The sequence below is a fragment of the Engystomops pustulosus genome, chromosome 2 (genome assembly GCF_040894005.1).
Source record: "Engystomops pustulosus chromosome 2, aEngPut4.maternal, whole genome shotgun sequence".
Lineage (NCBI taxonomy): Eukaryota > Metazoa > Chordata > Amphibia > Anura > Leptodactylidae > Engystomops > Engystomops pustulosus.
The window spans coordinates 143204967-143232275 of record NC_092412.1 but is presented as its reverse complement, the minus strand read 5'-3'; the positions used below and the strand labels follow the sequence as shown (position 1 = coordinate 143232275).

The following is a 27309-nucleotide window of genomic DNA, read 5'->3' as shown; positions in this document are numbered from 1 at the left end:
TTCACATTAAACCAATATGATTGGGTCTGGTCCTGACACTCCTTGATATATTACATATATGGAGTGGGGGGGGCGTCTAATATTGCTCGCCTCAGGCAGCAGAAAGGCTAGGTGCACCCCTGCTCAGGCCATCACCAGAGATGACTCCAGGTATCTTCCTGCAGTCCCAGACAGCCCAGAACTTGCTGTGCACAGAGCTATTTTAAAGTGACAGCTCTACCTGGAGGAGTGGGAAGGTGTGGACAGATCTGGATTATCATTGTAGCTCCTGCCCCGGCCCTGACAATTCTTCCTGTTTAGGAAAGCTACAATGATCATCCAAATATCTTCTATTTTCAGCTTTATTGGTGTCCTCAGGGTGCCGGTATCAATGAAAGCTGGGAGAGAAGGGAGTATAAATCAATAATTAAATTTTTGTGTTGGCACTTTGCAACAAATAAGTGGGTCTTGGTTGTAGTTTGGGCACTCGGTCTCTAAAAGGTTCGCCATCACTGATAAAGGGATAAATGCCAAACAGTACATTAGAGGTGACCCCACACAATTTCATGCGGAGACCATAATTGGTCCGCGGCTCCACATCATGGCCGCCGCACGCATTTAAGGTGAGCACATTTACTCTGTTGGATACCCCTGATGAAGCCTACGAGTTAGGCGATATGCGTGGGGCAGTTTTCTCTGTGCTGGACGATCACTGGTAACATCTTTATGTACTAAGCTTTATAGCAAAGTTTTATTGCCTATGTGTTGTTTCCATCCATAAGTGTGTTACTGAAGTTGTGTGGGGTCACCTCTAATGTACTGTTTGGCATTTATCCCTATATAATACTTACCATTTATACGCTTACAAGGTCTTTCCCCTCACACAATTTCAATTTTTATACCTGTTACCTTGCTTTTGTACATGGAGCACACATTTTATATTGGCTTTTTCTATCATGTACACTCGTCCATGCACAGTGGGTATTTTTACCACGATTTGTGTTTTTAATTGTTTTTAATATTCCAATTTTTGTTCCTCAATAAAATTACTTGATTACTTGCACGCATCCTCTATTTCTTTGTTCTTTATGTACCTATTTGCTTGAGATGCGGTTTTGAGTTATCTCTTCACCCATTTTTTGTATACAGGGGTACTACATATATTATAATTCTCAATGAGAGATTAGATACATTTATAATAATTATGGCAATATATTTAATTCATCATCAGCGAATGATATAATATATTAATAATTGTAAGAATGGAATATGTATTGTCAATATGGGGGCATGAATATATAATTTTGTTATGGTGGCACTGCATAAAATCTAAAGATCTATTAATGGGGAGAGAGGACAAGCACACAAGAGTGCATTTCTCCATTACACCTTTTTTCTGTGTAGTCTCTACTATAGGATGTGGCTCAAATACACAGGTTAAAATTATCCATGAACTCTCGAGCCATGTGAATGGCAATGCTAAGCAGGTGCCAGTAGAGGGCGCAGTTACCATAGATTTACTAATGCTGCACGGTCTGAACAAACGAGAGGGAACTTTGTTTCCTGTTCTGTGTTGTGAGGGGTACGGTATAGCCGTGCATTCGCGACTTCCTGTTCGGGCCTGCTGAAGATGGAGACTATGCTGGAGCAACAACGCCGCTACCATGAGGAAAAAGAGCGGCTCATGGACGTAATGACCAAGGAGATGATGGCGAAGAAAGCCACGGTAAGTGGATCCCGGACTGTCCGCGTTGGTCGACCTTTTACCGTGTCGTCCATTGCTTGAGAGCTAGTGCCGCGTCCTGCTCCTGCACTTGTGCGCGCACGCTTATGGCTTGCTGCAGGGACACACACCGCTGTGATAGTGTTACCTGATTGTATTATGGTATGTGAAGGGGAAATGGAGAGGGGTCTTAAGCTGTTTTTTTTAATAGGACACGCTCTCATATATCTGAGATATTTGTAGCTAAAGTTCTCAGGACCAGAGATTCCCTTATACTAACGCATCTCCCCTCCAGATCGAGTGGGCTCATTGTTTTGTTTTTTTTAATGATGACTATTATGGGGTTAGTATGGAGCAAAGCTGGCGTGGTGTATCGCCTTTCATTCCCACAAATTTGTGATGACCCCCACCATTCTCATCCCAGTATTCGTGTGTATTGTGGGTAGTTTGAATGGAAAAAAAAATCTGCTGCCACCACATTCTGCAGTGCTTTAGGCTGTGTTCTAATGTGGCATTTACATTGCAATACAACACCTGAGCAGGGGACATTTTGCCTTTGTAAACATTTACTTTGTAAACACTGTGAACTTGTTAACGGCATTGTAACAAGAACTTCAGGATGCCTGGCATGCCCCTACCGCCACTTGTAGAGGGCACAGGTGGGCTGGCAGGTGGCAGGAAGTTGACAGAGCTAAGGTGCCGTGCCCCCGTAAACAAACTGGGGGAGAAGGGGTGCACAAGAGAGGTGAGTAGAGGTTTATTTTTATGTAACCAGCAAAACAAGTAGGTGTTTTGAGTGGTTCTTGACAGGGTTTTTCTGTAACTACAGTCGAAGCCTAGTTACTCCTAGAGCTACATGTTATACTTTACATGTTGTACATACTTTGTATGTACTTTATAACTCTCTGCATTTTTATAACTCTTTCCTCTCATTACAGTTACGTGAACAAATAAATTCAGATCACAGAGAAAGAGCATTGCTTGATGTAAGTAACAGTCAGTAGTTGAGTGAAGCTAAAATGTACCAAGCAAAGTTAATACTTTAATTTGTTTATTTACAATATTTTTCCTTATTTGTAGAGATACATGGAAGTGAGCGGTAACATAAGAGATCTGTATGAAGACAAAGACGGGTAAGAATTAAATATGTAATAGTACTAAAATACAAAGGCCTAGTTCACACATTAAAATTTCATACCAAACTTAAGCTGTATAGTGCAATACTTAAAGGGGTTCTCCGTTTTCAGCAAATATTTGATATGGTTTGTGTAAGGAAAAGTTATATTATTTTTCAATATACCTTCTGTATCAATCCCTCACAGTTTTCTAGATCTCTGCTTGCTGTCCTGTTATAGAAAGCTTCAATGTTTACTTCCTGCGTATAGAAATCTGTTCATGATCGTCATGAACACACAGGAGCATGAGCTGTTAGTATTGCATGGTTCTGATTACGCTCTGATAATAACGGTTCTTGCACCTTCCTGGACAGATTTCTATCCAATGCAGTAAACATAGAAGCTTTCTATAGAAGTACATCAAGCAGAGATCTAGAAAATAGGAAGGAATTGATACAGAACGTATATTGGAATATTGGATAACTTTTCATTACAAAAACTATTAATTATTTTCTCTAAATAGTGTGTCACAAACTTACATTTTAAAGAGAAATTATTATTTACTGTTTTTAACAATAAGGACTATAGAGCAACGGTGGTTCCTTGGCTCTGCTAAACTTGGCACTTTTGACTAAAATAAGGCTCTAACAATTTTAAAAGCCATCTACCACCTGATTTAGCGTGGTAGACTGTCCCCACTCACATGCTCGTTACACAAGGGGTACTGGGCAATATTTTTCTTATTCATTTTAAGCTTCTTTTAGATGAGAAAATGACTTCATAAAAATATGTTAATCAACCAGAGTAGGCGTAGGCCGCTCATCAATTTTTCACACATCCATATTTAGTATTCACTGCTAATCCCTCCTGCTTGTGCAGTAGACAAACGGTGATGCCATCGGCTGTCTGCTGCGTGAGTGAAGAGCAGTGAATAAGTACACCGGTACCCAGCACACCCGAAGGTAACGAGCATGTAAGTGGGGACAGTCTTCCACGCTAAATCTGGTGGTAGATGTCCTTTAAGATGATAAATTACTTACTAGTTTGCAATAACCCCTTCTCCACCCATCACTTCTACATATATTTGTTTATCGGAGTATGGAGACAGATGCTATTGGAGAAAAATGATAGCATAATTCCTAACAAATCTTAGAAGCTATTCCAACTAATGTGTCCCAGGCCTAAATAGATTCCCCATTACCTAGCCTCAATTAAAATTTGGTGTTTTGTGGTTTATATTTTAGATTAAGAAAAGAAGAACTTAATGCAATTTCTGGACCCAATGAATTTGGTGAATTCTACAACAGACTCAAATTAATAAAAGAATTTCATCGAAAGCATCCAAATGAGGTTTGTTTTGGGTTTCCTTAGTGATGTTATCCTGTCAGGACATGAGAAAATTACTTTGTTTTTTGTTGTGTTGACTTCATTTGTGACTCCTTATTTTATAAAATGGCATTAGTGTGAAGTCACTCACCAGTTAGGTTGTTTAGAATGTGTACAGTCCCCTGCATGCAATGTCATTGCTGTAATGCTCCAACTTCAAATTCCTTTCATCTCATGTGTTCCTGCCACTTCATAGGAGTATTTTGGAAGAATTTTTTTTTAATAGAGAAGACTGATATGCTATATCCTATGCGTGAGTTGAGCGCAGGAATGGGGGCTGCTAAGATAATTATCTCAATGTCAGAGATTGATGGTGTCAGAACCATCTTACTCTATATTTTGTTTGCCATCCAGAGCTCCTTGTGCTTTGCTCTATTAGGACCTAGTGGTTGGTCCCTACCCATCCTGGACAAATCTTTTTAATTTTCTTATCACTTGTATTTTGTATAATGATTGTGGTAACCTGATATAAATTTTTTTTTTTTTTTTTTTTTTTATTCCGACAGATCTGTGTTCCCATGTCAGTTGAGTTTGATGAACTGCTCAAGTCCAGAGAGAATCCAAGTGAAGAAGCTCAGAGTAAGTATTTGGTCCACACATTGCAATAATGATTTGAGCACTAAATATGGTTCAAGTTCCTTATAATTTTATATATTTAACCTAGATGGCTATATATTTGTATAGCTTCTTCCACATGAACATATGGTACACTGGCACTGCATATGTACGGGTGGGGGGGGGGATTGGGTTGAGAGCTGCTTACTCTCTTCTCTCCATAGGGAGGCGGGCTGTTGATGAGAAAAATATACTTTTTTTTTTTTTTTTCTCTTCTCCTGGATACTGTACGTTACAGTGACGCACGTATGTGTGTTCACTGTGCCGTGCACAATGCACTCCTGTGGCATACCGTCGTGTGCAAGGGACACGTGCACTTTATTGCTGGAAATTGTGCCAGAAGTTGATTTATTTGAAGGACAGAATAAATGTAGAACACAGAATTACTTGATTTCTAGATGATTTTGTTTTGGCTAAAAAATGTTTAATCAAAACGTTTTTTTTGGGCTTTGTTCCAACAATGGAAATTCACTTGGATTTTTCCATGTTCTATCACCAAATCCAAGTGCAATCCCATTCTGTTGGAGTTTTCATCCCTACGTCCAAGTATTTTTTTCATCCACTTCAAGTGGGTAAGATATGCAAGTAATAGCCCCTTTTGATGACCGTTTGGTAAATACTTGTAAAGATTCATATCTGTGCAGTGCAAGATCTGAGAATCCACTTCAGATTTGTGCTGAGAAAATGTATTTTTAAACTTACTGGCTCACATTTACTAAGGTGCTTGCACCAGTTTTCTGTCCAGCTTTGCACATTTTTTTTGGTGCAAAGTGCTTTCACATGTATTTACGTGTATTTACGGTGCTGTGGCAATATTCTTCACGCATCACATGTTTCTGCACTGAAATTGGTGTTTTGGTGCACAATCTGGTACGGTCCGACAGAAGTGTGTTGCACCCCCTGTGTTAAAGGTGCACCAAAAAGAAGTTGGCAAACTGCATACATACTACACAGGCAAACTGCACATAGTGCACTGTTTTTAGTTAATGTGCCCCGGTTTTTAAGTACTCTTTAAAGTTTGATTAAAAAAAGTAATGTTTTGAGTGCTATACTTTTAATGCTTTTTGTAATGGTGTTTTTTTTTTGTTAAGGTTGCTTTTTTCTGTTTTAACTCGTGTCATGTTTTCTTTTTACAGATCTGGTGGAATTTACAGATGAGGAAGGGTATGGACGATACCTGGATCTCCATGACTGTTACTTGAAATACATAAATCTAAAATCATTAGAGGTAAGGAAATGTTATGCTCAATTCACAGTTTAAATAACTGTTTGTTACTTCTAAAATTAAAAAAATTGTAAAGAATGGAGGTTGAGCCCTCTCCATAGCCGGTAAGTCTTTGCTGCATATTGCAGCAAAGACTTAGGCCCCTTCTACACTAGCGAGTGTGATGCGATGAACTCGCATCACACTCGCAACGCAAGCTGCGGGGAACGCACGGCCCGAACCCTGCACCGCGGGAGTGAACTGACATGCTGAGTTCACTCCCGCGGTGCAGCGTTCGGGCCGTGCGTTCCCGGCAGCTTGCGTTGCGAGTGTGATGCGAGTTCATCGCATCACACTCGCTAGTGTAGAAGGGGCCTTACCGGTAACACCGTTTGCGGGTGTTATCACAGCGATCGCTGCAGGCATCTTGCCTAGGATCGCTGCTCCACCTGACGTCATCAGGGAGCGACGATCCGTCTCCATGGTAGCCTCGGGTAGCCTTGTTTTAACCCCTTCATTACAATGTGCTGATAGCACATTGTAATGAATGAGGAAAATCCCCAATATACTACCATACTGGAGTATGGCAATATATGATAGGATTGATCAGACAAACTAGGGTTAAAGAACCCTAGGGAGTCTGAAAAATAAAAAGTTTAAAAAAAAAATTATAATAAAAAGACCTAAAAATTCAAATCGCCCCCCTTTTCCCTAGAACTGACATAAATATAAATAGTAAAAATCATACACGTTAAGGAATCGACGTGTCCAAAAATGCCCGATCTATCAAAATATATTAACTGTTTTTCAACACGTTTAACCCCTTAACGGAAAATAGCGCCCAAAGTCGAAAATGGCACTTTTTTTGGCCATATTGAAAAATATAAAAAAAAATCTATAAAAAGTGATCAAAAGGTCGTACAGTCCTAAAAATGATATCATTGAAAGTATTATCAAATGTCGCAAAAAAATGACACCACCCACAGCTCCGTACAACAAAGTATAAAAAGTTATTAGCGCCAGAAGATGGCAAAATCAAACAAAAAAATAAATTTGTACAGGAGGTTTTAATTTTTGTAAATGTATGAAAACATTATAAAACCTATACAAATTTGGTATCCCCGTAATCGTACCAACCCAAAGAATAAAGTAGATGTGTCATTTGGGGCGCTCAGTGAAAGCCCACAAGAAAATGGCACAAATGCATTTTTTTTTCACCATTTTCACCGCATTTGGAATTTTTTTTCCCAGTACATGGCATGGAATATTCAATACCATCACTATGAAGTGCAATTTGTTACGCAGAAAACAAGCCATCACACAGCTCTTTACGTGTAAAAATAAAAAAGTTATAGATTTTTGAAGGTGGGGAGTGAAAAATGGAAATGAAAAAACAGGAAAGGGTCCGGTCCTTAACCGGTTAAATGAATGAGTTGAAAATCCTGTTGACATAAATGTAAATTTCATGCCATTCCTTTTGTTACTTATATTAACTGAAAGCAAATTATTTTAACTTTAACATTCTGGTGTACAAGTCCATAAATAAATATCCCCTCTGTTATGTTCAGTTTGTTTATTACCTTTTTTCTTAATGTGGTCGGCAGTATGAACTAAACCTAGGGTGGGCTTCAATTTGTTCTTCTTTTCACTCTGGCCTAATTGTCTGCCTGTTCCGAATGTAAAAGGCAGTATGTGAAACTCTAATGTTAACAAGGCCCTCATGGTCAAAAACCATAAAACATGTACAAATAATGTTTCCTCCTTTTTTTCAGAAACTGGATTACATTACATATTTGGCAACATTTGACCAACTATTTGACATTCCCAAAGAGAGGAAAAATGCTGAATACAAAAGGTAAGTATATATTGTATTGCATATATTTTTACATTTTGTCATATATATACATCCTTTTTAGTAACAGAGCATTACCTTATATTAGAATATATTTTCCAGTAAATATTTTACATTCCTTCTACTCAGTATTTAACTATGTTCTTGCAGGTATCTGGAAGTGCTTTTAGAATATCTTCAAGACTACACAGATAGAGTAAAGCCTTTGCTTGATCAGAATGAACTGTATGGGAAGATAATGATTGATTTTGAGAAGAAGTGGGATTCTGGTAGTTTCCCTGGATGGCCGGTATGTAAAGAATCTTTCATCAGTAGGACAGAAAAGTATTAACGTCTTTGCATGCATCACTGGAACAAGATTTTGATTGCTATATACAGGATAGTATACCATATACAGCCGTGATGGCAAACCTTTTGCAGACCGAGTTCCCAAACTACGACCAGAATCCACTAATTTACCATGAAGTGCCAGCATGGCATTTCAAGTAGTAACATGTTGCTACCTGTTCTTCAACATTATTCAATTGTATTGCCCCCCCTGAGGCAACCAATACAGTTGAAAGAAGGACACATTCAGACTCTCATTGTAGCTTCTCTCCAGGAAGAATGGTGGGTCCAGCAGGATGACCTCCAAGACAATGCAGTTCTGTCAACACCTTCTCACTTTTCCTGCAGTTCCAAACAGCCAATGAAGTTTCACTTTAAAATAGCGCTGAGAGCAGCATCTTTTAAGTTGCTTGGGACTGCAGGAAGATTTGGTGGACTTGGTCCTATTTGGTGAAATTGGGGCAATGGCCTGAGTACCCACAGAGAGGACCCTGAGTGCAACATCTGGCACCCGTGCCATAGGTTCGCCACCACTGATATACAGGATAGTATACCATATACCACCATACAGAACCCAGATATTTTATTTGTTTGTGAGAATTCTCTGGCTCTGGACTGATTATCAGACAAGGGTTAGTTAACTACTATAGAGAGGATGCAGAAGTGATTACTTCAATGCTCACATCCCTTGTCTGCTACTGTAATTCTGAATTATAATTTAAACTTTTTCTTAGTTCAATATGCACATAAACACATAGATGGCTTGTTTACAGAACAATATAAAATCTAAAAATCCTATTGTAATTACATTAATTTCTTCTAAGGTTCTTATGAGCCCAAAGTGTAATTCTGGACTATTAAAAGAATTATGGAACTTGTAGTTTCCAGTGGCGGACATCTTTTTGATAACAGCATACTTTAGAGAGGCCATAAATTTTGTAAATCATAACATCAGACTATTTAACTCCATTTTGTGACTAATGACATTGAGTTTTGTTTTATTTATTTATTTATAGCATCATGGGTTTTTATATCAGATGTTCATATTCCCGGAATACCCCTTTAACTATTATAAAGGATATCTATCAGGGCTGGTTTAGTTTGCTATTGTCAGATATTGATAAAGTTGATTGCTTTTAAATAACAGTAACTGTACAACACAGACAGTATGACTAGTGTTGGTAACACAAAGGCATTAGAATTATGCAAAACGTGTATAGTTACATTCACCTCTCAATTCGAACCTATTTAAAATATATCTGTTAATATGGGCATGGTGATACTACTGCAAGGATTGTGTTATGTAATTATGGAAAACATGCATGGGAAATCTGTTTCTGTATGGTGAAAGATTATTGTATTATATACTATCATCTGTCTGTTTTATTTAAAACCACTAAAAAGTTAAAATATGGTAAATAAAATGTCTGGCCAATAAAAAGAACTTTAGAAGACCCCATATTGTGCTAACCCCAGTAAAGTTTGTTTGTACCAGCGGTGCTGGTATGTCATTTGACTTGCCATCGCCTGCCGCTTTTCAGTCAGTAGAGTGATCCCTGTAGTCATTACTCTATTTTAATTCCAATATCGGTGATTGGAAGCGTGTGCCAAGGATAACACATGACCCACCACTCCCTGCAGCTATAGACAAATTTTGTCAGGGTAGGCACAATATGAGTGACCCTTTTGAGGAGTTTTCAAATTAAAGAAATGTTCCCCTATCCACAGGATAAAGAGAAAATGTCTAGTTGTGGGGTATATAAAATGCTATTACAGGATGGCTGATCTGAAGTTCTCATCATCTGCATATATATATGTATATATATATATATATGACCTTGGGTATAGAAAGTATTCAAACCCCCTTAAATGTTTCACTCTTTCTTGCAGCCAATTGGTAAGATCAAAAAGGAACTTTTTTTTGCTCATTAATATACACTCTGGACCCCATCTTGACATAAAAGATTTTTGCTAATCAAACATGAAAAACTGATATCATAAGTATCATGACCCTTTGCTCAGTATTGAGTAGAAACACCTTTGAGTCGTCTCGGAATGAAGCAACAAGTTTTTCAAACCTTTCTTGTGGATCCTCTCCAGTTCCCTCAGGTTGGATGGTGAAAGTTGGTGGACAACCATTTCCAAGTCTCTCTAGAGATGCCCAATTGTGTTTAGGTCAGGTCTGATGAGCAGTGCTTGGTTTTCTCCACATATACCACTTTGAACTTTTCAGTGTCAATTCTATCTTCCTCTCATCAAAACAGATAATCTTATTTCTCATAGTCTGGGAGTCAGCATATGAGTTAAATGAGTGTCGTAATAAAGGGTCCGTGTTGTTATGACCATGTTATTTCAGTTTTTCTTGATTAAGTTAGAAAAAATATCTCATTTATGTATATTTCGGTATCTCTAGATTTAGATGTGGTATAAATTAAAACATTATGTCTTGCAGAAAGAAACCAGCAGTGCGCTAACACATGCAGGAGCTCATCTGGATCTTTCAGCTTTTTCATCATGGGAGGTATGGTTTAAGAAACGATATTGTTTTAGGGCCATTATGTATATATAATTTGGCATGTTTGGAATCTGTCTTGAAAGTGTGTTTTTTTAATTTTGAGATCATGTTATACTGAGGAGCCTGTCACACTGAACATATATAGTCTGATCTGAAGGCAATACATAAAGCAGATTGCTTATCTAGAGAAAAGTTTTACAATTTGGTTTATCTTATGGCAGCTTCAAAACACACCTCTTTACATCTACATTTACACCTAAGGCCACAGTCACACGTACCACTAGGCGTCTGTCATAACGCGACTCTAGCGCACAGGGGGAGGTCCTCGGCCCGAATGCACATGCGTTTCCAGGGAAACACATGCGATTGATAAGCCGGACGCATGCGTTTCTCTGGAAACTGTACGTTCGGGCCGAGGACCGCCCCCTGTGCGCTAGCGTCGAGTTATGAATGGACGCCTAGCGGTACGTGTGACCGCGGCCTAATTCAGATATATTCATGTATATTTGTAAGGCTTGTCTAACCAATCCCTGGAATAATAATATTCAGTGCTTTCACATTTTATAATTTTCTCAGGAATTGGCTTCTCTTGGATTAGACAGATTGAAATCTGCATTGCTTGCTTTGGGCCTTAAATGTGGAGGGTAAGTATTAAAACTTTTATGTATCTTTTTGCCATTTCTGTGAATTCCATGAAAGTTCACCAGATCATTAAAGGGGTTTTCCCATGAAAGAAAATTTGCAAATTTCAATCCCCTAGTGATGTTGACACAACAAAGATCATTTTTAACCCCTTACAATTTTACTCCATTTTATTGCTGTTTTAGCTCTTATCAATCAGTGATGGGCAGTGTAAGATTCCAGGGTGTGGGCGGGGAATCTCTAAGAAGACACAAATTGATCCATCTTGTTAGATTATCAGGGTACAGATTTATATACTTTTACTGAAAGAAACTGGCTCCACAGCCGTCACACAGAAATCCAAGATGGCGCCCGACCCCAAGTCAGAAGTTACAGGATTGTGTCTAGGGGCCAATGAAGTTGGGCTCACCAGGACTGATGGACAGGCTGGGCCTAAATCTGTGATATGCTGTATTTTTGTTAATAACAGTGCATAAGAGAATGTTTTATTTTGTTATGCTGAGTACATGTAAGAAACTTGTCTTCGTGGGAATACCCTTTAAAGTTTCTACTATGTAACAAAGAGAAAATGGGGCAGTTATCAAAATTTGTCATAAGATAAGACCTTGTAGAGTTAGACTAGACAATGTTATGCTGCACAAGAGTCTTATTAGAGTCTGATGCTGAATAATACAATGGTCGTAGTTTAAGACAATCTGGTCATACTTTGAACCTCCTATGGCAGAAAACTGGGACAGTTGTGTCGAGTTAGCACTATTTTTGTTGCACAGACTTTTTTTTGTGTAAGGCAAGGTCCCGGTTGTCGTACTAGTCATAAAAGTGTCTGGAAACTGTCTAAAATTATTCATAAGTATGACTTGTGCACAAATTACAAAGGGATTGTTGTAAACAAATTACTAAATCTGTCCTTTTTTATTTGTATGTAACTCCATAGCACAACATGTTCTGTAAAAAAAAGTATATTAAATAGTATTTCCATTTCTTTTTAGAACTTTAGAAGAAAGGGCACAAAGACTTTTTAGCACAAAAGGAAAATCTTTGGAATCTCTAGACCCTTCATTATTTGCCAAAAATCCAAAGGCAAAAGGTGTCAGAAGGTGAGTTTGTAAATGATTTGAAGTTTCCATGACTGCACTTATTCAACTCCCTGCTTTCTATTTAATCAGTGACATCTAACAGGTTTGTGGGAATGTCTTTGTGTTCCACTGATGCCCTATATCCATAGGATTAGAGCCACCATTTTTTTACCTATATCCTCTGTTCCAGTTATGGAGGTAGGAAGCTGCAGTATACAGTCAAGCTACCCTGTCCTCACTGACACTGCTCCTAGTGGAGGGGGGAGGAGCAAAGCTGCCTTCTCATTCATACAGCTAGGGTCACTCTCAGTTGTCGCCCTCCTATTGGGAAGTAAATGATGTAGCAGAGATGAGTAATAGAAAGTTTGTCTCTTTCAACTTTCCAGCAAGGCATTGTATAGTATTTCCTTTCCTGGACAATAACTAAATGGAGCTGTATATGTCTGTAGGTGAATATTGGCAGACAGTCCCAAAGTACTAGTTCCATTCCAGGAGTATGTTGGTAGCTGTGAGACTTGTCATTTAGGATGGGGTAGGCAAGGCAGTAAGATGAACAATGAATATGCAGGATTTACTTGTTGTGACTGGGCTCGCCTCAGGTGAGTCGCATATAAGTTTACAAACAATATATATTTTTTTTTAAATATAACAGTTGTAGAAAGGAACTAGTAAGAATAAGGGCAATGCTTTTTTAATCAGTTTTTAAAAGGAAGTACTTAATTTGAGTGGGTTGATTAAAGTGGCAGGTTCTCTTTTAAAGGAGTGGCATACACCTTACCCAATGCTAGAATAAATGGGCCTCACCTTTGTACGAAGTACTCCCTCTAAATGTTGCCCAGCATTTTGCAACATTCATAAGAAAAGATGTCTTTGCTTGCCATAACGAATACCTCATTCATTGACTTTCTAGATAGTCCTCTTTATCTAAAGGCACGTGTTTTTATTTGTACAGGGACACAGAAAAGAATAAGGACATTGCTTTTCTTGAAGCACAAATATATGAATATGTTGAAATCCTGGGGGTAAGTTTTATATTTTGGTAAAGAAAGACCACCTTTTAATTTTGTTTGTTATTGTAAAACACATCTATATGCAGAAACTGCAACAGTCAGTTCTTGACTATAGTAACTGGAAAGGAAGAACGCAATGGAACTGTAGCGATTAAGCATTGAGCTTCTTATACTACAGCAATAATTGTACTTCTTGTACAATAAGCTCAAGACCGGTAACAAGGGCAGGGAGGCAAGGGCAGACATTGAGCTGTAATCACTACTGCTTTGTTCTCTTCTGTATTCCTGAGAACTTGCAGGTAAACTGTTATGTCCGGGCAAAGAGAGTTTGAGCTGTAAGCATTGACAAGATGCCTTGTCTCCTTATTGGCTTACCTTTATGGTTATTGTATAAAAAAACTAGTTGTTTTATTCCTTTTGCATAACTCTGATTTAACATGACTGTTATTACTTTGTAATGTTCTATGTCATTTGTATATGTTCCCCAGAATCTCTAAAGTGCTTCGGAATTTGATGGTGCTTTATAAATAATGATCATCTGCTAGTGCCAGTCGCTACATCTCCATTGTGCTCTGCGTTCCTGGCACATAACCATTCATAGTAGCAGGGCTGTGGAGTTGGAGTCTTCAAAAAAAATTCCTCTTCCATGTGCCATTCTGCTCTGTATTCCGCAATGATTGATGCGCCAGCATCAGGACCCTGAGCTGAACTGTGCCAGGAGGAGTACAGTACAGCTGTCAAGTACTTGCCTTTCCTGGGTTCTTTCCTGCAGGCACTCTGCTCTGGGTCCTCAACCAATGTCAGGAGTCCGTACACAGAGCGGAGAACTAGACTCAGCAGCAGTGAGAACTTCTCAGCTGAACTAACCGCTACCCAGCCTCCTGCACCAATGAACACTTCCATCAGTTATGTTATATCAGTTATGGAAGTGCTCATTGAACGCAGACTGTCAGTAGGGTGTGGACCGCTACTTGTGCCGTGGCTGATGGACTTCTGAGCCCCCTTTTATAATGTGACTTTACTTCATGTACACCCTCAGTATTAAAGCTTCTCAGCTATAGATTAGAGGACTAAGGCACTGGGAAGGAACGCCCACATTTACATCGGCACTGCTAGAGTGACCTGGAAAATAGGACTCTAGAGTCAGTTCGTAGCATCTTCGTGGAGTTTTAAGTTTGGCTTACTGACTTCACAGCCCTGCAGAGTAGCTGCTGACATAAGAATACAGTAGGTAGTCTAGTGTACAATAAGCCCCATAGATGTGACTAAATAGAGGAGGCTGGCTGATATATTTTCCTTTACAATACATGTAACAAGCAGTTATGACTGTGCTTGACTTTTCAGGAACAGAGACATCTGACACATGAAAATGTGCAGCGTAAGCAGGCTCGGACTGGTGAAGAGCGGGAGGAAGAGGAGGAAGAACAGATTAGTGAGAGTGAAAGTGATGATGAGGAAAATGAAATAATTTATAACCCCAAAAACCTTCCTCTTGGATGGGACGGCAAGGTAAGTTATTGATTGGAGCTAGATATTAGTAGCATGGTTTTGGTGTATGTAGCACATGTGGATCTTTATATGCTATATAAGAGACTGTGGGCTGTATTCTCCTTATGTCATTCTTCACCTTCTCTATTGCAGCCCATTCCTTACTGGCTTTATAAGCTGCATGGACTGAACATTAACTATAACTGTGAGATATGTGGAAATTACACCTACCGAGGGCCCAAGGCTTTTCAGCGGCACTTTGCGGTAAGAATTCTTGGTTTGTTTGTTTTTTCTTAATCTATTTTGGGGCTAAATAGATAATTAAGGTAATACCCACATAGTTCAGAATAGTTTAAATGCCCATATGATGTTCAATATTGCAGTTTAGCTCAATTTATGTCAACAGAAAATATCAACATGCTAGACACAACCATGGTTTTTCTAATGCTGGATAACCTCTTAAAGGGATTTCAGATCCTGAAAAGGGGTTGTCTGATATTATACTATTATATAGTTCAATCTGGTTATATAATTTGATTAAATACTGGAAAAAGTTTAAATCATTCTTTGTCTGAAGAAGCAAGATTGGGCATGCATATCCACCTATTCATATTAACTAGATACAGAAAAGCTGTTCTACAAAAACAGGGGGCTTTGGCATCATTATAGACTTCTTGCCATATGGGCTATATCTTGTGAAGTGAGGTACCTAGAAATACAGAAGTGAGTCTCTCTTAATATAACACAAGGCTTGTTTGGGAGATTTATCATAAGGCAGGCTCCTTGGGACAGTTCTCTCTGTGTCTTGGCTTTGCTGCCCGTCAGATTCATTACAGTGGCTTTAGCCCTTTAATAAAGGTTCTTTTCTCTAGTTGTGTTTAGGATTTGTCTTTCAAAAAGGTGCAAAATGCATCAAAAATCGCAGCTCATGCAACCATCAGGGGAGTGGAGTGACTAAGCAACTTTAAAAAAAAAAAAGTCACAAGTCATAAATCTGGCCTTGCACAGCATTGCACTACCAGTAGTTCTATGTTTATACCAGTATAGTGTGGTGGCGGTAATAATCCTGTGCAACTTTTTAGCAATGAAAAGTCGCAAAAACGCTCCATGCGCCTTTTGTACACCAAAGAAGCCCAGCAAAACCAATCATAAACCAATAACCATTCTAAGTGCTACAGAGCCAGATGTATCCACAGCTAGTCACAGCCTTAAGTGGGACTTTTGTTTTTTGTAATACAGCTTCCATTCCCAAATGTATCTTTTAGTTGTGGATATCTCCTGTTCTGTGACACCTAAACGGGAAGGAGATTCTCTTTAAAATTACTCCTGAACTGTGCTTCTAGCTGACAAGACTCTGAAAATTCAGCAGCCTGGACTTTGCTCCCCCTCCAACCTGTCCGCTGCAGGCAGAATGGAGGAGGGTGATGCAGCAGCGGAGATGGAGCAAACGGTTTGCACTCTCTGCATCTGTAGCTGAACCTGGGGAAGAGTTTGTATCTTTACCATACTTTTGTAAAGGTTTAATCGACTCTACTTCTCATTTTAAAAAAATGACCAAAAAGCATATTCTTGCCCATTTGCTAATTCTATGTACATTCCACTAGCATCTGACACATAGAAAAAGAGGAATGAGACCAATCAGATGAGATGAGATCCTTAAGATGACTATAACACACAATGACACTCTCACAGCTGCTAACTCACCTAATCAATAAAGACACTGTCGGCTAACTCGTCTGTACAACACAGTCAACCCTGCTATACCTTATCTGTCTGTAGCTAGTAAAGTAATTCTCTGGGCAAGCAGCAGTGTAAGCAGTAAGTGCCTTTTGTCTGAGCTGATCTTATAAGGGGGGCAGGGCAGGAGGCAGAGAGCATTGCAGTGTGCAGACAAGAGAAGTTATTCATGAGCAGAATCCGGACCATAGTCAGAAGATTTAGGGTCTTATGCAAAGACAACCAAAATTGTAAACACCAGGACTCATGGAAGACAGGTTGGAATTATATCCCTGAAATACTGTAGTTTTGTAATAACATTAAATTAGAGAGTGTTATTTTGTTATCCTGAGTATATTTAACCCCTTAATAACCGCCGTATCGGGTTTCTACGGCGGTCATTAACCCCTTAACGACTTGGCCTTTTTTAGTTTTTTCACTTACCACCTTCAAAAATCCTATAACTTTTTTATTTTTCCATATAAAGAGCTGTGTTATGGCTTATTTTTTGCGAAACAAATTGCACTTCAGTGACAGTATTTAATATTCCATGGCGTGTACTGGGAAGCAGGGAAAAAAAATTCCAAATGCAGTGAAAATGGTGAAATACCACATTTGTGTCGTATTCTTGTGGGCTTGGATTTTACAGCTTTCAATCTGTGTCCCAAATGACATGTCTACTTTATTCTTTGGGTCGATACGATCACGTGGATACCACATTTCTATAGGTTTTATAATGTTTTCATACATTTAAAAAAATTAAAACCTCCTGTACAAAATATATTTTTTATTTTGCCATCTTCTGGCGCCAATAACTTTTTCATACTTTGGTGTACGGAGCTGTGGATAGTGTCAAATTTTTTGTGAATTTTGATGCCGTTTTCATTGCTATTATTTTTGGGACTGCGACCTTTTGATCACTTTTTTTATGAATTTTTTTATATTTTTCAAAATTGCAAAAAAACTGCCATTTTCGACTTTGGATGCTATTTTCCGTTACGGGGTTAAGCGCAGTGAAAAACTGTTATTATATTTTGATCGGGCATTTTCGGACGCGGCGATACCTAATGTGTTTATTTTTACTGTTTATTCATATTTATATCAGTTCTATTTACTATTTTTCAGACTCCCTGAGCAAAGCTAAAAAAACTATATAAATGAGGTATCACTGTAATTGTAGTGAATGTGAGATTAAAGATATATTATTTTTACATTATGATCAACAGGGTGGGGGTCGGGAAGTGCTAAAAATCCAAAATACAAATTTATGATCTTGTTTGTGTCCCCCTTTAAATAGTTAATAAAATCTCATGAATAAGCTATAGGACCCCCCCCCCCCCAATGAATTGTTTCTCCCCTTTACTGTATTAAGTGTTTTCTATGCTTTTGTGACTAGTGTTTGACTTTATTTTATCTCTATCATTTTTTCCAGGAATGGAGACATGCACACGGCATGAGATGTCTGGGAATTCCAAATACAGCTCATTTTGCCAATGTGACACAGATTGAGGATGCGGTTTCATGTGAGTTTTGTTTATGCACGTTTTCTGGAGGATGTCAGTTGAGGAAAGGCTAGGCTATGCCTATTCAAAGAGTCTAAACATTTGAAGTAGAAACTACTTCATTACACTCTGCATAGCGGTTTCATGAATATTATATTGTATGTTGTTTTCACCTACCTGTAGAAATGTCTCAGTAATTTTGTTATGAAAATAAATTGTTGTTTTATTTTTTGTAGTGTGGTCTAAACTGAAGCTTCAGAAGGCATCAGAGAGGTGGCAACCTGACACAGAGGTAGGAAAATATCTAGACCCATGTAAACAACCATTGTTACCTTGCACGTAATGACAGGACACAAACGTTATTCTTGTATCTACCCATCTTCACTTCAGTAGTTTAATCATTTATAGGAAAAACCTCTTCTGGGACCAGGCAATAGCCTCCCAGGTATACAGTCTGCTGTCCTCCAACACAGGCCCTAATGTGCAGATGAGCCTGCTTTGCTCGGCTCTAACTTGGTAACCCAACAACTGATGTCAAAACAGAGCATTGCTGGGGAACAAAATCCATGTACACACAGGGATTGAATCAGCAATCTGGTGAAAACTTCTTCCCTGTGTATGTCATGACTCTATGTGAGAAATATGGATGAAATGCTACAAGAAAGGGCATAAAGGAAAGTTGGAATAGAGACAAAGGCATTGATTTGTGTATATTACATGATCCAAAGTAATCTGCATAGTTTAATTCATCTCATGGAGTCTCTTTTATGGCGCATGTAAACGGAATGAAGAGTTTTGGTGCCTTCCATCGTGCAATGCCACTATTGTTGCCCTCACAATCTCTACTCAATCTCCAATCTACCAATGATTTATGTGATTGAACTTCCTTGCCTTACCCACAAGGATTTGACCTTGTGGAAGAAAAATATTATCACAGTATTCCTTGTGAAGACTACTTAGCCCAAATAGTTCTGTGTGTAGTTTTAGTATAGGCCAATTGTTGGGGTACAAAAGTTTATATGTATAAATTTATATCTAGTGACTAATCTTTTATCTCAAATTAACAGGAGGAATATGAAGACTCCAGTGGGAATGTCGTCAATAAGAAGACGTATGAAGATTTGAAACGCCAAGGACTTCTTTAATACAACATTCCTATCTGTTTTTCTTAGCAGTTTAACAATTCTCTATTCCATTGCTTCTTGGTTTAGTAGAAGCCACTTATCATTGTGGTCTGTACTTGTAAAATTGTCTTTTTTAATTAAAATTTAATCAACATTTTCATTAGGTTCTGCTTTGTATACTTCGTGTCCAGGCAAGGCTTCTCTTAAGCATGTGGTGGTTTTATTCCCATTGTAGTAACCTCTTCTCAAATGCACTTCTTTGCCAGATTTGCATATTGTCACTTATGTCCTGAAGCTGTTACTATAGTGGACTGTTTTCCTTATTTAGAAGTGTAAGCCATTCATTCTAAGTGTTTGTAGCTGCAATAATTTTATGTCTTTAGTTTTGCCAAATCTGCTACAATATTTTAGGGCAATGTTTTTTCTAGAATTTGAGGTTTATGTGAATTGAAAAATTTTGCCAAACTGGGAAAGAAGTTTTATCAATATTAACACCTTTAATATCCTGTATGCTGGCTTCCCATTTCCTTATGTAAGGGGGCTACTTTCAAGGTAGAGAAAAGAGGCATTGTTTTCCTTTTTTCTCCTTGGAAAACATATTTGGATATTTCCCATAATCCCCTAGTGGAGCATTTATGGCTATAAGTCTCCACATGTTTATCAGGCGGTCTTAATTGGTAAACTCTACATAAGGAGAACACTTCCTGACCTATATGTAATTGAAGCATCCAATGCTTCCTTGGAGACTGCTTCTATGTCACTTTAGGCTGGTAGCCAGAGAACATTGAGAAAATCTACTGGGTTTTGAGTCGCAGATGCTGGGGCAAGATGCTGCACAATTTTTTTTTTTTCTTCTTCTTCCAGCACCAATAACCTCTTGGGATAAAATCCCCAAAACTTAGTTAAAAGTAAATAACTGTGGTGAATGCTAAAGCTACTTTATCTACGTCTACATTATGCTGTTTACATGCCTTCTTTGGTTTATGGTGAACAAATTATAGAACAGGTACTCTTCCTGCCCAAGTCTGCAGCTTAGACAATTTTTTTTTTTAACTTTTTTTTTTTTTTTTGGTTAACATTCCACAAATGGCGTGTGTATATATGGACTAAGGTGATGGATTTTCTGCAACAGTCCTCGAGCTTATATCGTAACTGTCAAGTTAGAATGATTTTACCAAGTTATTATATATGATTCCTCCTTTAAAAACAAACAGAACAATGCCTAATTTGTGGTGCTTACCCTTTTCTTCCCAAAGTTCTTGCATTGTCTGTTCTGAAAGTGTTTGACAAAAATCTTTCTCACCAGAGGTGAAGTGGCTGTAGACAAATGTCTGCCTGCCTGTGCTCGCAAGCTGAGGCCAGTTAGCTTGTCCAGAGATCCCATGATGCCTTGTGTTCTCTCTCAAAGTAATTTAGCATTAAATTAATTTACTTTCCAACAAGTAAATCCACTGAACACTGCACAGTGCACATACCTAATGTATATAGTGATGGCTTCCAATAGGTGGAAGAAATCAAAAGTAAAGTTACATGAAGTCTATTTCCTGTGCTGTGTGAGCACTAAGGGTTAATAGCTTATCTGCATAGTGCACATTGTGCTGAATACAAGGTGGGGAGGAGAGAATCATACATTGGGATGTAGGGACTTATAGGAACAGGGAAGTAGTGATGTGATGTTCACGAACGTGCCCGCTCTTTTACGAGAACGCCAATGGCTCACTAAACTCCCACACTTTAGTTACTCTTTAAAGGACACCTGTCATCAGATCTATGTAACTAATTCTGTCACCACTACCTGTTAGAGCAGCTCACAAAGATTTCATCCCAGCCTTTATGTAGTTAAATCATACATTAATCATTTTTAGTCATGTTTTCTTTATAATGTAGAGAGAAAGTGATGGCATTCCTGTTCCCCCTATAACAGCTGTCAGTCATGTGTATAAGATGCCTCATTCACACACAGGCTGTAGGGAAGCACCAGAACCAGGAATTAGAGAGGAGCCAGCACCAGGAGTGTCACATCATTATACAGGCTGTCAGTCTGATACTCATGAATAAGATGGACTCCTGAATATGATAATGACTCATTAGACCCATCTCAGGTCACTTGCATACAACTTTAGGACCGGATTGTTTAAGTTTACAGGCATGTAGAGAGACTATAATTGGATAGGGGCAATGCTTTCTAATGGCACTTTATGAAAATATATTTAGTTTTGGGTATTTAATTTGGCCATCAGGTAATGAGAATTTAGGCCCACAAGCCAGCACCAACCAGCAATCCAGGTCTATGCAGTGTCTCTCAAAATATAAAAGGACATCATTGTGATCGTGTCACTGTCCCGTACAATAGGTTGATGGTACTGAAGTTAGTGAGCCTTAATCCTTACAAGCTCACTTTTAAAGACTTACATTTTTTTTGGCTACTTATTCAGATATAGAGATGTGGCACTGCTGTAACTGCATTCACACGAACATCAAAGTGCATAGCAGAAGACTTCCTTTCTTGTTTTTTTTGTTTTTACTGTTTTTCACTGACTTTTGCTATTGACCGACTGACCAAACATCCTTTTCCTCGAAAACAAAAGAGGGTGCGTCACCATCAAATATTAATTTTACCGTGGAATGAGAAATGCAGAAAACAAAATACACATTGAGCTACAATTCTAGGCAGTCAGGCTATAAATAGAAATGCTTCCTATATGATTACATTATTGACTGCATTCGGTAATATAGTGTGGTTAGAACAAAATGGCTGTCAAACTGAGAATGCATCACTCTAATTATACTGATCATCTATGCTGATTACTGTAGCATAAAGAATACATTGAAGTAGATCTCTTGGGGCCCTGTGGCTCATTTGCCTCATTATATGTGTGACAATTACCAGGTGATCTTGTCTTTCTAGCTCTAGGTTTAGTTGTCTGTGGTTAATCATTAAACCAGTTCACCCGTGTACTGCTTGCTTGGTGAACTTCTGTGTGGGTATTGTATGAAAAATACAGCACCACACTAGTTTTATTCATGCAACGCAATGACAAATTCTTATTAAATGGAAAAATGTCCCTTGTTTCTAGCATATACCTCCCTGATTCCCAAACCTGGGAAAGCTCATCCTGCTCACTTTCACTCATCAACATAGATGGGAAATTTTCTATGGTGGCAAGTGTGCCGAATCTTTTGTCCTTCTTCCTGTTCGAAATGTTGGGAGGTATTTTGGCCAACAACTATTTTTCCAGACACGTGCATGCTTGACCTGCTTGTAAGTAGTTTCAATAATAAAAGACAAATTGGCATGAGTTCCTGATGTTAGTGCCATGGACATCCCTATCTACAGGAGTTCCTGTACATGTACAAATTTCTTTATTAAATGGTAAGTGCCAAGAGCCTAAGCCTTTAGAAAGGCTCTAGGCCAGTGATGGTGAACCTTTTAGGGAGCGAGTGCCCAAACTACAACAAAAACTCACTTATTTTAAAGTGCCAACATGGTAATTGTAGAAATAATTAATTGCTCAGTGCTTTGTCAAAGCTTTCAATCACATTGGCATCCTGAGGAAATCAATACAGTAGAAAGAGGAAAAATTATTATTCTAGCTACCCTCAAGGTTCCCCTGTACAGGAAGAATTGCAGGGCCCATGGCAGGAGCTCAAATTATAATCCAGCTCTGTCCAGATCTTCTCACTCCTCCTGCAGTCCCAGGCAGCCAAGGAAGTTTTGATTTAAAATAGTACGGAGTGCACAACGGCCATGGGACCTATCATGAACTCTATTCTGAGGACCTGAGAGGACATTGAGTGCCACCTCTGGCACCCGTGCCATAGGCTTGCCACCACTGCTCTAGGCTGTAGGAGCTGAAATGTTGCTTGGGAATAAAAATACTTTTCTTTGGACTCTTTGCTGCTTTTTTTTGGTGGAATATATATATATATATATATATATATATATATATATATATATATATATATATTATATACACACACACACATATACTGTTTTCTATATTGTGTTGCAGAACTTTGCACACAGGTTATATGTTAATCCAGGATACTGTCACTGGCATTGTTTCATCTACAAGTGGTAGGGAATGGAGAATCCCAGGAGGGTGGGGCGTGAAATAAGACTTTGAAAGGAGAGGATGGATGTGATTTGTCATTATTGCACAGTGTGGATCCAGCGGGGCTACAGCTGCTTCTTCTTATACAGCATCTCCTACGTAAGTGTAACTGCATGCATACCCTTCACAGGGGATGATAATTACAGGTTATTATGAGAGCAAACCTACTCTCATTTAGTATGGGATACAATTTTCTATCCACATCTGTAATCCTAAAAATTGTTGTATCTCCCTAATGTATTTATTATCTCCTAGAATGATTTGTGATACTAACCGTGTATATAAAGAATACTGTTTAATAAGACAGAGATATAGAAACCTTCAAATAGATACTGAAGCTTATCATTTCCATTGAAATAGAAACCGGCTTCAATGCATTAGGTCAAGTTAAATTTAGCTTGGTCTGTACATAATCATAAAACAAGTACAGGCAGTCCCCAGGTTACATACAAGATAGGGACTGTAGGTTTGTTCTTAAGTTGAATTTGTATGTAAGTCGGAACTGTATATTTTATCATTGTAACCCCAGCCAGAACTTTTTTGGTCTCTTTGACAATTGGATTTTAAAAATGTTGGGTTGTCATAAGAACCAGGATAAACACTAAAGCTTCATTACAGACACCAGTGATAACTGTTACAGCTGATTATTGTAGCCTAGGACTAAAGTACAATAAATTACCAATATCCAGTGGTCCGTTTGTAACTAGGGGTCGTATGTAAGTTGAGTGTTCTTAAGTAGGGGACCGTTATTGTAATTGTTACTTTTAATAAAAAGGGCAATAAATCAAAGTAAGAATTTGCTGTCTATTGTTTCTCTTTTGCTGTTACCCCTGTGCTCTGACTGTCTGAGTGAGGTTAGCTTATTATCCACTGAAATATTCTTAACATGGTATCTTTCTTATAAATGCTGATATGCAGATATCCGGAGAAGCTTTATTCTACATCTTTTGGATTTATTTCTTACTCGTGACTGAAGCCATGTGTAAGGAATATATCTGAAACAAGTAGGGAAAATCCATTAGCATCCTCTCTTAAATCTTTGGATTTAATGTGTTTTTAAGAAAAAGCGAAAGTTTTAACTAATTATTTTATATTCTGTATCAAAGTAGTTTTTTCAATCAATAATATGTATGCTGGAAATGAATCTTTTATGCTTTTCATGCATTGCAATGACATATGTACAGTACATTGGCCCACATTTATCAAAACTAGTTCAAATGCTGCTATGTGCAGTTTGTGGAGTGTGAAGAGTGCAGCAGATTAATCAAAACTGGCGGACATTAATCTTCGTTAATCTGGCACCCCCGGCGCTGCTTGGAAGTGTGCACCATTTTTTTGGTGTACTTTGTTTATGGTGCAGAATTGTGGGGTGCGGTCTGCCTAAGCACTAATGTGCCGCTTTAGGTGCACATTTGTTCTGTATTGCCAGACACAGTGCAGCCGCGACACAAAACTGGCGCAGACACTTTATAAATACATATACAAGCAGATTACACATTCTTTCTAGTGCAAAGTCAGACAGAAAACTGGCGCAAACACTTTCATAAATGTGGGCCGTTATGTTACATTTTACATTAATAAATCACCAAAAACAGATTTCATTTTAGTTTTGGATGTATGGGACCTGAGGATAGCTCTTTTTAGAGCTAATCCTCAAATCCCTGCTATCTTTTAAAAACTTTAATACCCTAATATGTAAATTTTCTTAAGTGGCTACTGGGACGTGGCGTAGCATGACATGAGGCTACACGTCGCAGCTACTCCACGCCCCAGTAGCCTCTTTTCTCCTCCTGACATCTTCGGCGTGCAGGGTACACAGCTGTGCGGCCACTGCTGCAAAGCCGGAGCTACCGGAGTATCCTCACGTCCCATACATCCACCTACCACCCGTTCTACCTTTATAGGTAGAATCGTGGTGGTAGGTTCCCTTTAAATTAACCAAGGAAGTTCCAGGTAGAACATTGGATTGATGCAGAGTAGCATCATACTGCTATTGCCTTTCTACTAGGTATTTTATATAATATCAGCACAATATGTACCAATCACAACACAAAAAAAGAAGTGCAGCTACATTGCCTAAAAGTCCATGTCACGCCCAAAATATAGAGATTAGTCACTTCATGGCCAAATCTTTTAAAAGTTGGCAAGTGTTAGGCTACATTCACATCTCGTTTTTACCCTCTGTTGAAAGAATTCGAAAGGCTGACACATATTCCGCTGTATACTTATACAATGGAATACATCCTGTACATACATACATACTGTTCGGCCCCTCCCCCAAGAAAGATGGTGGAATAGCAAACTTCAGCAGCAGCCAGTTATTTGCTGCTGTCTATGTTCAGGGAGTCTTCCTAGTGATATAGCAGTCCATAAACACTGATCTGTCTTAGGCTGCTTTCACAGAATCTTATTTTTTTCATTCAAAGGGAGAATCTGCCAAAATAAAAGGCCCAATGAACAGCCGAGTAAAATGCCGAGCTTAGTTCAGGGCAGTTATTTCAGCAGGTACACACAGCAAGTCTGCCTGAACAAAGCCAACCATGTGAAACTGACCTTAGGTTTGCAGAGGACCAATAGTTTATCAAAGAATGTAAAATGGACTTTATTTGCTCTGCTACATTAAATATTCAGGTTTGTTTAGCCTTTTGTTCGATAGCGTGGTTGTAGACCTAAAGTAAAGACAAATAAATGTAGTCGCTCAAATTTAAGATTATTGACCTGCAGCAATTCCCTGAGTACACAATCTGATGGTAACTACTATGTGGAACATGCTAATTATCAGGCTGTATTACCTAATGATGAGCCTCTGTGGTTTTGAAATTATATACATAAACCAGACAAATGTCAATTGGTCCACATTGTACAATTCTAACCTAATGTGACCTCATAACCTCATTGCACTGCACTCAACTTGCAACTTTTAAATTGGAGTGAGCTGAATCCCTCCACTATTCATGCATGCTCGACCTGCCATTTCATCAATTAGTCTCAGCAGTTGGACCCTGAGCAATCAGATTGTTATTCCCTATCCTGTGGATAGAGGATAACAATGAACTTGGAACAACCGTTTTATTGATTATTCTGGCCTAAATTATATATGGAGACAGCCTCTTCCCCCGTGTTCCTCTTAACCTTCTAATAGAGTCTTGTGACTTTGTGAGCAATTTTGATGGCTTTTATGTATCATAGGATGTTTTTCAGTGGTTGGAGAGATTCTGAAAAAGGAAAAGATGTATTTTAACCAGCAAGTTATAATGTACTGCACAGATTATTAGCTTTGAGTGCATCATTGATGTGTAAAAAACCTAATATAACTTTGGGACTTTCCACTACTAAAAACTATTTTGACCACTTTACTAATCTGGCGTAAACATAGAACTACCGCAAGTGCAACACCGTGCAAAGCCAGATTCCTGACTTCCAACACTCCAGTTCCCCGTAGGTGTATGTACTGGGACTTTGCATTTTGCATCTTTTTCTGCGACATCATGTAGAGCATAAGTACACTTAATAAAGGGCCAAAGTAACTTGAATTAATCTGATGGGCAGTGGAAAACCAAAAACAGACATAAAAAGGAGCTGGTCTAATGATAAATAACCTTCTATGTGTTAACATTGCCTTAATTTGTAAACACAATGGGCCACATTTATTAAAAGGGTATTCCCACAAAGACAAATTTCTTAAATGTCCTCAGGATAACAAAATAACACATTCTCTAATTCACTTTATTAACAAAAATACAGCATCTCACAGATATAAGTCCAACCTGTCTCTTTCAGTCCTGTTGTACACAATTTCCGTTCAACACGACCCTGTAACTTCTGACTTTAGGGTCAGCAGCCATCTTGGATTTCTGTGTGATAGCAGTGGAGCTGAGTTTCTCTCTTTATGCTCCCTGCACTCTAGCCCCGCCCCCTGC

The 27309-nt window shown here is 38.6% G+C and overlaps 1 protein-coding gene across 1 annotated transcript; it reads left to right on the top strand.

Moving 5' to 3' along the window:
- Positions 1 to 1514: 1514 nt before the first annotated feature.
- On the top strand, positions 1515 to 19434 carry SF3A3 (splicing factor 3a subunit 3). The gene is made up of 17 exons (XM_072136748.1): positions 1515 to 1705; positions 2641 to 2688; positions 2783 to 2835; positions 4062 to 4167; positions 4710 to 4782; positions 5955 to 6046; positions 7795 to 7877; positions 8025 to 8163; positions 10654 to 10722; positions 11293 to 11360; positions 12348 to 12455; positions 13387 to 13456; positions 14789 to 14953; positions 15086 to 15196; positions 18081 to 18171; positions 18387 to 18442; positions 19218 to 19434. Exons 1-17 carry the CDS (start codon positions 1610 to 1612, stop codon positions 19293 to 19295), a joined length of 1506 nt encoding a protein of 501 aa, XP_071992849.1. The 5' UTR covers positions 1515 to 1609; the 3' UTR covers positions 19296 to 19434.
- Positions 19435 to 27309: the final 7875 nt, after the last annotated feature.

Bases quoted from the DNA above. Each gene is read 5' to 3' on its own strand.
- SF3A3 (XM_072136748.1), top strand. From the start codon at position 1,610: ATGGAGACTATGCTGGAGCAACAACGCCGCTACCATGAGGAAAAAGAG. The intron at 6,047-7,794 runs GTAAGGAAATGT...CCTTTTTTTCAG, and splicing joins TAAATCTAAAATCATTAGAG to AAACTGGATTACATTACATA. The intron at 12,456-13,386 runs GTGAGTTTGTAA...TTATTTGTACAG, and splicing joins AAGGCAAAAGGTGTCAGAAG to GGACACAGAAAAGAATAAGG.